Source organism: Petromyzon marinus, chromosome 44 (genome assembly GCF_048934315.1).
Source record: "Petromyzon marinus isolate PM22_M1 ecotype Great Lakes invasive population chromosome 44, UKy_Petmar_22M1.pri1.0, whole genome shotgun sequence".
Lineage (NCBI taxonomy): Eukaryota > Metazoa > Chordata > Hyperoartia > Petromyzontiformes > Petromyzontidae > Petromyzon > Petromyzon marinus.
This window is the reverse complement of record NC_133710.1, coordinates 2,041,195-2,054,749: the sequence shown is the minus strand read 5'-3', so window position 1 is coordinate 2,054,749 and position 13,555 is coordinate 2,041,195. Positions and strand designations below refer to the sequence as shown.

At 51.7% G+C, this 13,555-nt stretch overlaps 1 protein-coding gene across 1 annotated transcript in view; it reads right to left on the bottom strand.

The window, feature by feature from the left end:
- The window catches only part of LOC116951993 (uncharacterized), a 250,555-nt gene that overhangs the window by 149,692 nt on the left and 87,308 nt on the right, over nt 1–13,555 (bottom strand). Inside the window, exon 4 of the mRNA XM_076073915.1 lies at nt 3,914–4,044. Within this exon, the coding sequence (XP_075930030.1) occupies nt 3,914–4,044 (131 nt within the window). The remainder of the gene's footprint in view (nt 1–3,913; nt 4,045–13,555) is intronic.

The following is a 13,555-nucleotide window of genomic DNA, read 5'->3' as shown; positions in this document are numbered from 1 at the left end:
TCATTCACGGCGCTTGCCGGGTGGAACAGGCCACAACGACGTACCTATACCACGATTCGTTTAAAAATCATCGCCATGCTTACGATGCGCGCACCAGATGTTGCATTTCACGATTGTACTCTTCACGTGTGTTCATATCAATTATCCCACGAAATGTTACACGTGCACAGCGCTCGGGATATGCGAACTGAATCCAGACCCAAATTTGTGATCATTCATCGAATCGTGGAAGGTGGCTGTGCATCGTTGCTTTCCGAAAAGACTCTTCGGTGGTCACGACCGTCCCTCCTAGGCCGTCATCATCGTCCTGCTGCCTCCTCGTCTCTCCGTTGCCACGACTATTGCAGTAGCTCTCGTTGCTCTCGCGAGTCGCGATTGTTGACTCTGAACCCTGACGTGGAGAGCACGGCCGCTCTACCTCGTCGCTACTGGCCCGTCCCGCAGGTTCACCCCAGGGCAGTTCCCACCCAACCATCCCCCCCCCCCCCATCGCACGCCTCAGTTTGTCCAAATCCCTTCCCCTATCAATCTTTCATCCTCATATAACCACACGTTAAGCGCTGTCCCCTCGTGTGCGTGGGGTTGCTCTTCCCATAGGCCAAAAACAATCCTTCATGACAGTGTCATGTGCTCATTTGTCAGTAGGGGGCCACTTTTGCCGATAAGACATCATCGGCGTGAGGGCCGCCACGCGTTTGAAGCCACTGGGGTGTGACAACGCGACGGGGTTGTTTTCCCATTTGTGTGCTGTCAGGGGCCGCACTAAAGGCCATCAGGGTCCACCAGCAGCCCACTATGACATCCCAATGCATGGTCCTTCTGAAAAAGAAGCTTCAACTTCAGCGATGCTCCCCTTGTGTACGCGTGTACGTTGAACTTATTTCGCACCGCGCGTAGCCAACCGTGCTCATGTATACCTGGGATTATGATTCTAATTTAAGAAGATCGTAACTTCCCACCATGAACTACGCTTAATTTAGAAGTAGTTATTTCTGACTGCCTGGCATTATACGCTTCGGTGCCTCTGCATAGCAGCTGTGGTCAATAAATACACGCATTTCCTGGAAGAGACTCACAATTCAAAGTGTTTCCATTTATATTCATAGCCCTGAGCCAGTGATTGGGATTTACACATTCCTATGGCAAAGGCCAGTTACCCACCCATACAACACCCACTGTTTACCTCCCACAATGTGATACTCAATTTAGCCCACCCAGAGGGATGATGGTCTAGTTGGGTGAAACGTAGAAGATTTCTGCTCCTCCAAGTGAAATAAATACCCGACTACACGTGTACTAAACGTTATATATTACACTCGCATTCTTTACTGCGTGTAGTTTTTGCGCCTGGTTATATACGTGTGTACGGTGCAATTTAAATCTGGAATTCAGCAGAGATTTAATATTCAGCCCTTGGCCAATCAACTGATGAGAGAAGGCTTCCCCATGCCGTGTCGTTCATTGGGGTTGCTTGACCATACGTCACTTACGCGGGCCGGTGAAGGCAGGAGGCACAGGAATGATTCAGAAATCAATTGCCACTGATGTAGGTTGCGGCTGGGAATCGAACTTAGGATTTCAGGTCCATAGCGAAGAGTGCCACCACTGCCCCACAATGTAGGCGGCAACACCTACAATGCACGGTGGCCGCCCATCAATGCACCGTCCAGGCTCGACCCTTGCTTAGCTTCCAATGACCAATGAGATCGGGAGTTGATTGAGCAATGCCGCACCCCTCCACCGAGATCTCCGACGTCCCACCGATGGTGCCCCACCGCCCTAACTCGGCGGAGCCACGCTCCAGGCTCCGACCCCAGGGCGACCCCCCGCGAATGCACGGCGCCCGGGACCCTGGAGTTCCCTGCCCTTGGAGGTGAGGGACTCGGGAGTCTGAGACGGAGACTTGAGATGGAAGACTCGAGATTGAGACTCGAGATGGCGGCTGGAGATGGAGACTTGAGATGGAGACTTGAGATGGAAACTTGAGATGGAGACTCGATACGGAGTCATGAGTCCCGACTGTGGACTCCACCGCCTGTTTAACACGGTAGCCTTCTCTCTCTCTCTACCTCGTCTCTGGAGTCTCTCTCTCCCCGGTGCTCTGAGATCCATTGTTTAAGGGCGCTTTAAAATAAACTAAAAATGCATGATTATTATTCCGTGTGATTTGGCCACAGGCCAGCAGTGACGAGAGTGAACATCTAAATCGCTACGAGCTGATCCTCTCAAGAGTAGTTGCTCCTCACCGGCCGTACGAAGTCGCAGACGATCGGAGTACCCTCCGAAACCCACCGGGGGCAAGCGACGAGGAGAGCGGCTCGCCTCACGACGGCACCCTGCACGCTGCGCATCGCAGCCGGCAACCACCGCCCCACGTGGCCTCCGCACTGCGCCACCGCCCGGCGCACGGCACCACCGCCACCGCCACCGCCCCCCACCTTGGCACACACGAAATGCGCAGCGCGCACATCCCCGGGAGGCGGTGGGGTATCGCCTCGCTCGACGTCTAACAAAGGCCTTCTTTGTGCCTTCAAACGTAACCCCCCCCCATCCCCCCACCACCACTGTTCGGTTCGAACATCCCACCAGCGGTTTCCAATACGTCGCGTCCACGCTGCGAGGGCCAGTTGCGGTGTTTAGTTTTGTTGTGAGTGAGCCGGCTGTTTCTCGTCACCCATCTTGTGCACGCAGCACGCGTGCCGGACATGCGGCCTACACAAATCATCATAATTCACAGTCCTCCCGCAATCCGCTGCTGGATGACAGCCGCCGCAGGCAACATTGTGCGACTCTTTACTGACCCGAGGAAGCCTCGGCGAGTGCAACGACTGTATCTAAGGAAGGGACCCAGCCGCATGGTGACGTTCGGCCAGTGCCGGTCACGGCCGTTTGGCTTCAAGTTGCGAGGAAGCCGGAGAGGCCGACGAGAACCACCGACACCACCACCACCACCGCCGTGTTTACGGAGGGAGGGAGGGGGGTCACACTCCTCAGCACTGCCATCTCCCGGCTACTTATCTTTCCCACGCCCGCAACACCTGGCAATCCCTGTCGGACACCGATCGCATTACTAGCCAGGCTCAAACTAAAAAAAACCCTGCTTAGCTTCTGTGACCCGACGAGGCCCAGGCGGTGCATTCACGGCCGTGACGTTGCAGCCTCCGTGTGCAGGTCAAACCCCGGAATCCCCAGGGGAACAGTGCGCACGATCAGCAACCTCAGAACCTTCATCTTTATTTCTCCTGGAGAAATCCCATGAGCTACGAAGCTCTTTTTCACAGATGTCCAGTAGCCAGTGCCCCACCCCACCCCCCCTACTGGAGGCTTTCATGCCCTGCTGGGTGATGGGGAGAGCATTCCCCACGGGTTGAGAACCGCCACCCGTAAGGCCGATGGAACGAGCACAGGATCCGTCGCGAAGAAGAAGAAGAGGAAGAGGAAGAAGAGGAAGAAGCGGAAGAAGAAGAAGAAGAAGAGGAGGAGGAAGAGGAGGAAGAAGAAGAAGCGAGCACGGCCGGCACCGCGTGCCACGTCAGAGCCGGGTCGTCGCCACGGCTCGCCGCCACCGTTTGGGGTCGAGGGTCACGCTCGGCGAGTCGGTGTCCGCGGCATGACCTGACCCCTGCCCGGACGGCAAGCCGGAAAGACCGCGGAACTCCGGCTTGCTTTGCGGGTACCCGTTGGATACCCACTGCCCCCAGTGGGTATCTGACCCGATGCCGGACACGAGTGCGGCAGTCCTTCTTGGTTCTTTCGGTAAAGTCACGTAGGAGGGAAATAATAAAGTAATAAAACATAATACAATAAAATTCTCACGACGTTCCGGCCACAACACAAGCAGCCGTCCTCAGGTGAAGAAACAGAACCGTCGGAAAGGCAGTGTCGCACCGTATCACGCCGTGCCGCGCCATACCTGTGGATGGTCTCCTCCAGCTGCTTGGAGCGCTGCTCGTTCTCCGCCAGCTGGTTCTTCACGGCTGCCTGCTCCTCGGCCGAGCCGGCCGGCGCTCCCTCCAGGAGCCAGCGCTCGCGCAGAACCTTCGTCTGCACGGCGCAAACACGCGGCCACGGGCAGCCACACGAAGCACACGCAGCATCGGAGGGTGGCATCAGCGAAAAAGAATAAAGAATCAAGGGGGCCCCGTGTCTGGCTCCACACCTCCGAGTTGGGGATAGAACAATGCGTTAGACAATTAGTGAAATAAGCGCCCGTTAGAAATGGTTTTATTATTATTATATTCATGAAAACCACTGAGACGAACGTAAAGATGCAGCTCGCACGACTGCTTACGGAAGGGCCTCTACTCAAGCACCCTCTGGAGGGTATTCGGTCTACTTTTGCAGGGTTAGCAGACGCGTTGCAAGCGATGGTCGTGACCACACTTTACCCCATCACACGTGACCTGCAGATCCACTGACTGTCGTGCACCCATTGATACAGCACTGGCTGGGTGGACAGAGAAACCTGCACCAGCCCTGATGGAGTACATTTTGGTCTAATCTTCCACGCTGGTCAGATGTCTTGGAAGGGTGGGAAGTTCCCACACTTCAACCCACCGAACGCGACCTGCCGATCGATAAACTGTACTGCGGCTATTTATACTTCTGGACGGACAGAGCTGAAGCGGTTCGAACGATGCATGCACCATTGATTCAACTGCAACGCAGCGATGATGGCACAACAGCGTAGCGATGGCGTAATAGCCAGCATACTGGAATTGCGATCCAGATATGCGCTCATTATCTTTGCTCAATGTTTACATTGCAAATTCTAGGCGCTAAGCAGAGGCCTCGAATTTCGACTAATGCTGGAACATTGACAGCACGTGCGTTGCTGGGGACGATCGTGTTTCGACTGTCATCGGACCGTCAGGAGCGGCTTTCCCCTGAGGCCGCGTGAAAGAGAGTGGGGCATGATATCTGCACTACTGGGCACCTGGGATGCGCTCCCGATTGTGGAATTAATCCACACCTCCGATTAGCGCGGCTGGCTACGTACGGTGCGAACGAAGTTCAAGGTACATACAAACAACAGTGGTGCTGTCAGTCCACTCGAGCAGAAATTAATTGTGGGTGCGTCACGTGACTATACAAACGGTACATGCTGGACAATCACGGTTGTGTGAAACAAATAAGGCAAGAGACTACAGCAATTACAATTCCTGTAATTGGAACTAGTTCTAGTAGTGTGAACTACTACTTTTTTATTTGACCAGGTAAGGCCAACTGAGCTAATCAGCTATTTTTCAGAAGCGACTTAGTCACGAATGAAAGCTCAACGAAGTGGCTTATCACGTGGACATTTCTAGCAGGCAAACTACTCTAAAGCATTTAACGATAGCTGCTATGAGATCAATGCTTTCTCTGGGTTGTACTGTGGTGAACATATCCAACTGACGATCGCTGTATAAGATTATGAATCCCAATCCCGGTCGAGAGGATATGCCAGCCCACCTTCCCTCTGGGCCCGTCAAATTGCACATCGCGTTGATGCAAGCGAATGGCGCTCGACGGATCGACGCTTCTGCTTTGGCGTGAGCCCTCGGGGGAATGTGACCCTGAGGACCAACCGTACCGACCGCCGCACATCCATCGGCGCGCACCATTTGGATAACTGCACAACCCCGGGAGAATTGCAGAGATAAACCGGGGGTGGGGGGTGGGGGATGAGTTGTGACGAGCAGCAGAGGAAAAGTTTCCCAGTAATACAAATGGTATCCGGCGCTAACTAATCTGGCGAACACACCAAAAAGCTGCACGACCGCCCAGAAAGAATTAATTTGCCGCTTACACAAACACGGCCGTTCACCGCGGATAAATGCGGCGGTATGTCGTAAAAAATTCGATTGAAAGCTTTCGTAACTGCAGGGATTCATATTCTTGGTTATTTCGGTAAAGTCACGTAGAAGGGAAATAATTAAAAAAATATGAACCAAGAATGTCGTAAAAACTTATTGCGCGTGACACAAGAAAAATCGAGTTAATCTAAGAACTGTACAAATATCTTTATTTTTATACACAATTGATCTTGGCCACGGCCTTTTGGGGGCAGTGAATGATTTCGGCAACATTGAATCAGTACACGCACGTCTCTGTGCACCGGTTCAACGTGCTTACTTGATAGAACTGCTGGTTAACTTGCCAGATGTTAAAGACAAGGACCTCCTCTCTATAACTAGGACCTCTAGTTTGATGAAAATTCATTCGCACAAAATCTTTCCGAAAGTGGCTTAAGGCACCCAATGCAAATGAACACTTTGCATTTTTGAACATAATACATAGAGATCATCACGAGCTCCCCAGTGACTGATTTCCTAAGAAGGCTTAATAAGATGAACATTTCTAAAAATACCTTTCCATCCATGTCTATAGCGGCTACAAAAATCAGAAAACCCACACTTTCGAATGGTCAAAAAGTGTGTGGGAGTACCCACTCACAGGCAAAGACAAAGATCCCCCGTATAGCCTTTTCACACACTGTCGGGGCAAGTGCTGTTCGCGAGCACCTATGAAGACCGGCACCGCACGCGAGGGGGTGGGTGGCCAGCACCACGCCTGGCCTCATTTGTATCCCCAGTAGGTACTTATTTGAGGCTGAGTCGACCTAGGGGAGGCCCAGGACCGGCTCAGATAATCGTCACTGTTGTTGGCCGTGAGCGGGATTCGAACCTGGGTCGCTGAGTTCGTAATGCAGTCTGCTAACCACTGCACGACCGCTCCACACAGACACACATATATATAAACTGACAGCCACACAGACACACAGACGACATACATACATCTTATGAATATATTTATCAACATGAATTAATAAATAAGACTGCATCTAACGATGTACATTTCAATCAAGTCAAAATGTTTTCCCAAGCGCAAACGAGCCACTGGGCGACGCTCATCTTCAATTTCCGTGGCTTCTAACCAGCGGTGGGAAACTCCGCGTTACCATGACAAGGACCAGCGTTCTCCATTATGACCACCACAACTGACTTTCAAACAATGGCAAAACAAAAATAAAACCAGCAGCCTGATCCGCGTGCAGCTGGAGACAAACCACGATGGACTGCGACAAATGCGCGAAAATAAAAACCAAACAATGTCAACGTTTTGGGTTTACAGACAATGGCCACTTTTGTTTGTAATATCAACATCTGGGCAGGAAATGTTGCATGAGGCTGAAAAAATGCTTAACACATGTGCAAGGGGCGAATGTTAAAACCAGCAGCCCATTCTCCAAACACCCCCCTACCCCCGCAACAAATGGAATGCCCCAAAGGCGACCCTGCACCTGCACGGCGTTAGCCAATCACAGCTTGGGGAACGTTCCATTTGTTCATTTATAGGGGTGACGCTGGTTCTTGTGCGTGGCATTGCTTCTTAATAGAAACTGTAATAATAAGTTAAAGTGTCTCAAACGAGAGGTGATACCCGTGTCGATTGGCAAGCCCTGGGTCAATGGCAGTGGTCACGTTCCCATGATCTGAGTCTCGTCCTGATCCACCAGTGGTAGCGCGAAAGTACACACACAAACAAAGCAAAGGAAGATTATCCCAAGTAGCTCAAGGGGATCTCGGTTCACGATCGAAATTGAACAGAAAAAAACTTTATCAGCTGGTACTCAGATCCCAATAAACATAAACGGATTTCCCCCCCCCCCCCCCCCTCAGATCACAATTTAAAATAACTGGAATTCGTCTAGGATGGGCAAAACATCTTAACATATAGAGGACCACAAAGCTTTGGCAATTGTTGGCTGTTGTTACCTTAACCATCTCGTCTGTGGTTCCTCCTCCGAGCGCTTCAGAGTTGTCCTCTCTCATCTTCACGAGCGAGCGAATACAGTACCGTGCAGCGCGTTATAAGTTTTAAGTTATTATCTTTAACGAGTTTTAAGCCTCACCCGACTGGACAGCGATAACTCATTCACGCTCTGAGCCTCAGTTTGCAAAACGCACACAACATGTGGTTAGCTTTTTATTTATTGTCTGAGCCCGGCTCTACTCTGAAAGTCTTAATTGGATGTTTACTACGAGAGATATTTATATATCTATTTTAAACAGGATAATAGGGGGGGGGGGGACAGCTGGTGTCTGGGCGAGAGAGGTACTCTGGGGAAACCCAAAAGTCTTTATGGCCCAGTGTCTCCGCCATGGCCATTAGGAACTCCCTAGAGCCATGCAGGAGCCTCGTCACACCAACAGGACGCCGCCCATGTGACACAGACGGCGTGAAAGTAAAAAACGACGATTTTAGATGAACACGCGAACCTTTGTGTTTCGTGTCGTTCGCGAAAGTTCAAATTCGGGCCGCGGATCAACTCGGCAAGGCAACCAATCCGCGGCCGCCACCCGAGAAATAAACTCCACATTCCCTGCCATGGGAATGTGGAACTTCCAAAAGCTCGGGCCACTAGTGGAGGTGAACACTGCCGCAGTTATTCATGTCGGCAGTGGGGCCACTTTGTCTGTGGGTGGATGGTGTTGCGGTGTCCCACGATCCAATGTCAGGAAATGGCAACAATTGAATTACAGCCTCTGACACATCGTTATCCCGTGACACTCACGGCAAGCAAAAGAAACATCGCCGGTGATTTGTCTCCAGACATTTCGTTGTAAGTGGACACTGGTGATTACGTGTATGCTGTGTGTGTGTGTATGCTGCATGTGTGTGTGTGTGCTGTGTTTTGTTATTGTGGAGTGGTGGTCAGCGCGCTGCGCTCCGAACCTGGAAACCTGCGATTGATTCCCAGCCACGGCCAACATCGTTGGCAATTATCCACCCAAAAAAAACCCACCCTTTAATATGAATATTGCTCGCGAAAGCCCACGTGTGAAACACGTGTCCGAACCTAGGTTGCCTAACTGGGGAGACAAATAGGGCCGGGCCGTGCTGGACAAGAGCACTTCCTCGTGTGCATTAGCGGCCCCCAGGGCTGCTCCCGAGCAGCACTTGCCCCAACATTCCACGTTAGGCAATAAGGGGGGGGGTCGGGTCTTAGTATTTGTCTTTGTTATTTAAAAAAAAATAACAAAAAAACTGCTCCCTTGCTCCTCGCTGTCTCTGCTGCCAAACAGTTCCCTGCCCTGCCGGAAATTACTCACTCGCCACTCTCTCGCACACACACACCACACACACCACACAACACTCTGTGTACGACGGTGATTGCCCGGCTATTTGAAGCCAAACCTCCGATTGCGCTGGCAAAGCAAAATCGTCTGTGCCACCACACACGCACACCGCACCAGGACAACGCTGCGGTACAAACCGTAAAACGGTTAAAAGAGAATGAAATCTATATGCTTGCATTATTGATGCACTTTCCTCATCGATTTTTTTTTTGGGGGGGGGGACGGGCAAATACAGTGGGGGCTAACACAGCTGCAGACATCATTAGAAATCTGTGAAGGCCGCTCGCTGCTCACTGCAACAGGTTGGCGATGAACAGAGGCGCAGTGGGCCATGGAAATACCGCACTAGTTGCGGGGGTAGTGTGTCCCAGTACAGACGTCTCCTGAACAAAACCGCACGCACGCACTCGCTAACAGCGGGATGCCGGGACTCGTCACATCGCGCGGAGGATCGCCCCGACGAACAAAGTGGCTCCGCGATTCGGTTCGTGAGCGCGACCGAACGTTCGCGAGTCGGATGGTTGAACGCAACACGACGCCTTTGGGCGGTTCGTTCCTAAGTGCGGATGTTCGTAAGTCGGACGTTCGTATATCGGGGACTGCCTGTGTTGCTTCGTACATGTGTAGTGGGTTCAACCCGAGTACGCAGACGTACTCTTGGAGGCAACACGTTTATTTAACGTCAACGCACGGGGTAACTGGCCCCTTAACAGAATAACAACCTATGGTGGTGACCACCAGGCGAACTACACTAATTACTGCGTAACTGGTGTAGCTACAACGCACCGGACCACAGCTCGTGTCCAGGTCCACTCGTAGAACGTAGACGAAGGTTTCTTCAAGATGAACAACAATGCGGGCCCCTCTGGGGGACCCGGTTTATATCCTCTGCGGCGTCGCTGGCTCCGCCCTTGGCCACGACCACCTTCCAGAACCCTCGAGCAGGATCTTGACCCGGACCACGTGACCACCCCTAGCCCCCACTTGGGGACCCTTTGTAGGCTCAACCGGTCACGTGTCCTCTCGGGTCAACCAGAGTGCCGTGGCCTTTAGTAACCCCTTTACTACGGCCGGCACTCCCACAGCCTGCCCTGTAGGGGCTGGCACTGCACGCCAAGCGTGGTGCCATCCAGCGCTATCAATCAGCACTCAGGGCCGGTACAACACCCACATCATAGTGGTGTCCGTGATGCCGCTACACCGCACGCCGTGACTCTCTAGGGCCGGCACTGTGCAGTGACGTCTCGCAACGTCACTACACGTGATAAGATAACAGGGCTGTAGTACTGACATGAGCCCCGTTTTAAAAGGTGGTTGCCAACACACTCCGATTACAAATACTGCACATGCGAACTCTGCCTTAATACCGGGCACCCCGAAAACTACAAACATTTTAATTTTTACTTTTCTAAAGAGAGATGAACACAACAACCACTGAAGCCAGTCCTGAAAAAGTCACGAGCTAATCCTGCAATGCACAAATCAGATGCTGCAAGTCGTGGCCGTGCAGGACAGGGGAACGCACGGGGACTGGCGTAGAGATGCCACAGCACAGCGTGGAGAGGCAGCTAACTGCAAGTCAGCATTGCTTTGCTCGCAGTTCAGTTTTAAACATTTTAGGAAAGCACTTTAAAAATAAATAATAAAAATTTGCCTCCCCCACAAAATGTTCCATTATACGTGGGACAGTGCATATCCGCCCCCGTAATTTCTAGACGCATTAATCCACAGACGTTTGGGCATCAGTGGCGAGTCTCTGGGGACGAACGTCAAGTGAAGTCAGTGTCCCCGCGTCCAAACGAGCATCGGAACGACTCCATCAGTGTGTTCTGACCCGCCAGTGAAAAACTCCACATTCCTGTGACAGGGGCCATTCAGTCTGCAGGAGACTTTCGCAAGGAGTTGTGCTCACTCTATCGATCCCAGAGCAATTACGGGGCTTAGGTGACCCGTGACCTTGCGGCAATTGTAACCCCAGCGTCACACGGCTGGTCACGGGTCTTAAAGGGAGCCCGTTAATATTTAAAGTGCGTTGTTTCAAGTGTCGCCTTCGTAAGCAATTTACTCCAACGGCTGTCCATCAGCTAACATCTCCCTTTGGCAAAAGCTTTTTTTTAAGATCACTTAATAGTTTGTTTTTCCACAGGGAGACACCACTAATGTTCTGTTGGAAAAAAAACACATTTTTTTAAACAGCTCCCTGCTGCTCAAATGCTATGAGATGTGAGAACGTGAATAATAATATTTGGGGTGGTTGTTTGTTTGTTAGAAGGTAGAAAAAAAAGTACTTCACTTTAGGTTTTGGTTTGCATCAAAAAAAAACTCGCAATCTTAGAAATTTAGAGGTGACAGCCCAAACCTTATCGAACCAACCTTAGGCAATATATCAATAATTACAATGTCAGAGGGAGAGACGCTGACAGTCAAATTACACGGCTGCCTTGTTTTTTCGTTTTATTGATATTTTTTCTTTTTTATTACAGTGACCCAGCAGTGACCCAGCGGTGACCCAGCAGTGACCCAGCAGTGACCCAGCAGTGGCCCAATGGTGACCCAGCGGTGACCCAGCAGCAACTCAGCGGTGACCCAGCGGTTGCCCAGCAGTGACCCAGGGGTGACCCAGCAGTGACCCAGCGGTGACCCAGTGGTGACCCAGCAGCAACTCAGCGGTGACCCAGCGGTTGCCCAGCAGTGGCCCAGCAGTGGCCCAGCGGTGACCCAGCAGTGACCCAGCAGTGACCCAGCGGTGACCCAGTGGTGACCCAGCGGTGACCCAGCGGTTGCCCAGCGGTGACCCAGCAGTGGCCCAGCAGCAACTCAGCGGTCGCACAGCGGTGGCACAGCATTAGCTCAGCGGTGGTCCAGCGGTAGCTCAGCGGTGGCCCAGCGGTGGCCCAGCAGTGGCCCAGCATTAGCTCAGCAGTGGCACAGCGGTGGCCCAACAGTGGCCCAGCGGTGCCTCAGTGGTAGCTCAGTGGTGGCCCAACAGTAGCTCAGCGGTAGCCCAGCAGTGGCCCAACAGTGGCCCAGCGGTAGCTCAGCGGTGGTCCAACGGTAGCCCAGCAGTGGCCCAGCAGTGGCCCAGCAGTGGCCCAGCGGTAGCTCAGCGGTGGTCCAATGGTAGCTCAGCAGTAGCCCAGCAGTGGCGCAGCGGTAGCTCAGCGGAGGCCCAGCGGTGGTTCAGCATTCGCCGCTTGTTGCACAGGTTTCAGAGCTCTCAAATTCCAGCGGCTGACCCCGGTTCAAACTTGCGGGGTGTAACAACGCTCGCCGTCTGTTTCACGGCGGACGTTAAAGATCCCGTGACGTCACTCTCAAGAAGCGGGCATCGTGTGCCGGCGTCTCGAAACTCCGAATTTGTCAAGATTTAAGAAATTGCGCCGCACATTCCCTCAACTGGAGTTTTAAATGGCAGCCACCGCCCGCCCTCCCCGACTGCGAAAAACTTTGTCAGGACCCGCCTGAAAAGAGAGTCATGAGTTTCAGCGTGGCCTTCGTGGAAAAAAAAACACAAGCGGAAACGGACCAAACATTAGCTACGTATGGTGCGAAAGAAGTTCACATACGTACGTGCATACTCCCAAAATATATTGTTGAACAATTTCATTTCAACGACAGTGCTGTCACACTTGCTAACAATGTCTTCATTCCAGGTCGTTTAATGACAAGAGAGACACTTGGCTACCACAAGTGAACACCCTGAGAATTACATTACAGGTCACGGAAGTGATCACTTAAGGATTTGTCTTATCAAGATACCTCAAATAATTGCCCTAAACTGCTCAAAGAAGTTAAATCTTAGTTTTAAGACTGTTTTTCAAGTGTATATGAAGGTTATTTCCATAGCTGGGGCTGAGCCAACATTGAATGTGCCTGAAAGGTGACATCACAAAACGACGATCAACTCTACCTCTCTGGCCTCTCTACGCACCGTGAAGAAGGGCCAGTGTCCTAAACGTCACCTATTATATACTGGTTATTTTTAAGGCCACGCCGTCTTATTGACGAATAAGTTTCATGGAGAGAATTATGGAGGGTTTTTTGTTGTTATTTGTGCTTCTGCACCACTGCCAACGCAGCAGCATCGCCAAATAATAATTCGTTTTTATTTTTTTGCACAAAACAACTGCAATTGCCTCATCGAACACCAATCGGTGACACATTTTTTTTGCAATACTTTTGCCTTGCAAACTCCGTTTACGTCAAGGCAATCAAACCATTAAGTTCAGTTTCCCAGAGCTGGAATCTAACAAATGAGGCAACGACCCTCAGTGAAAAAATGTAAAGTTGGCAGCCCTGCAATTGCTGGCTCACGCCTCCATTGCAGGGAGCTCTAGACGAGCCCGTGTAAAGAGTACTTGGCCTGCTCTTCCACGCTAGCCAGTTATCTTGGGGGACGTGGAAATGGCCACACTTTACCCCACCACACG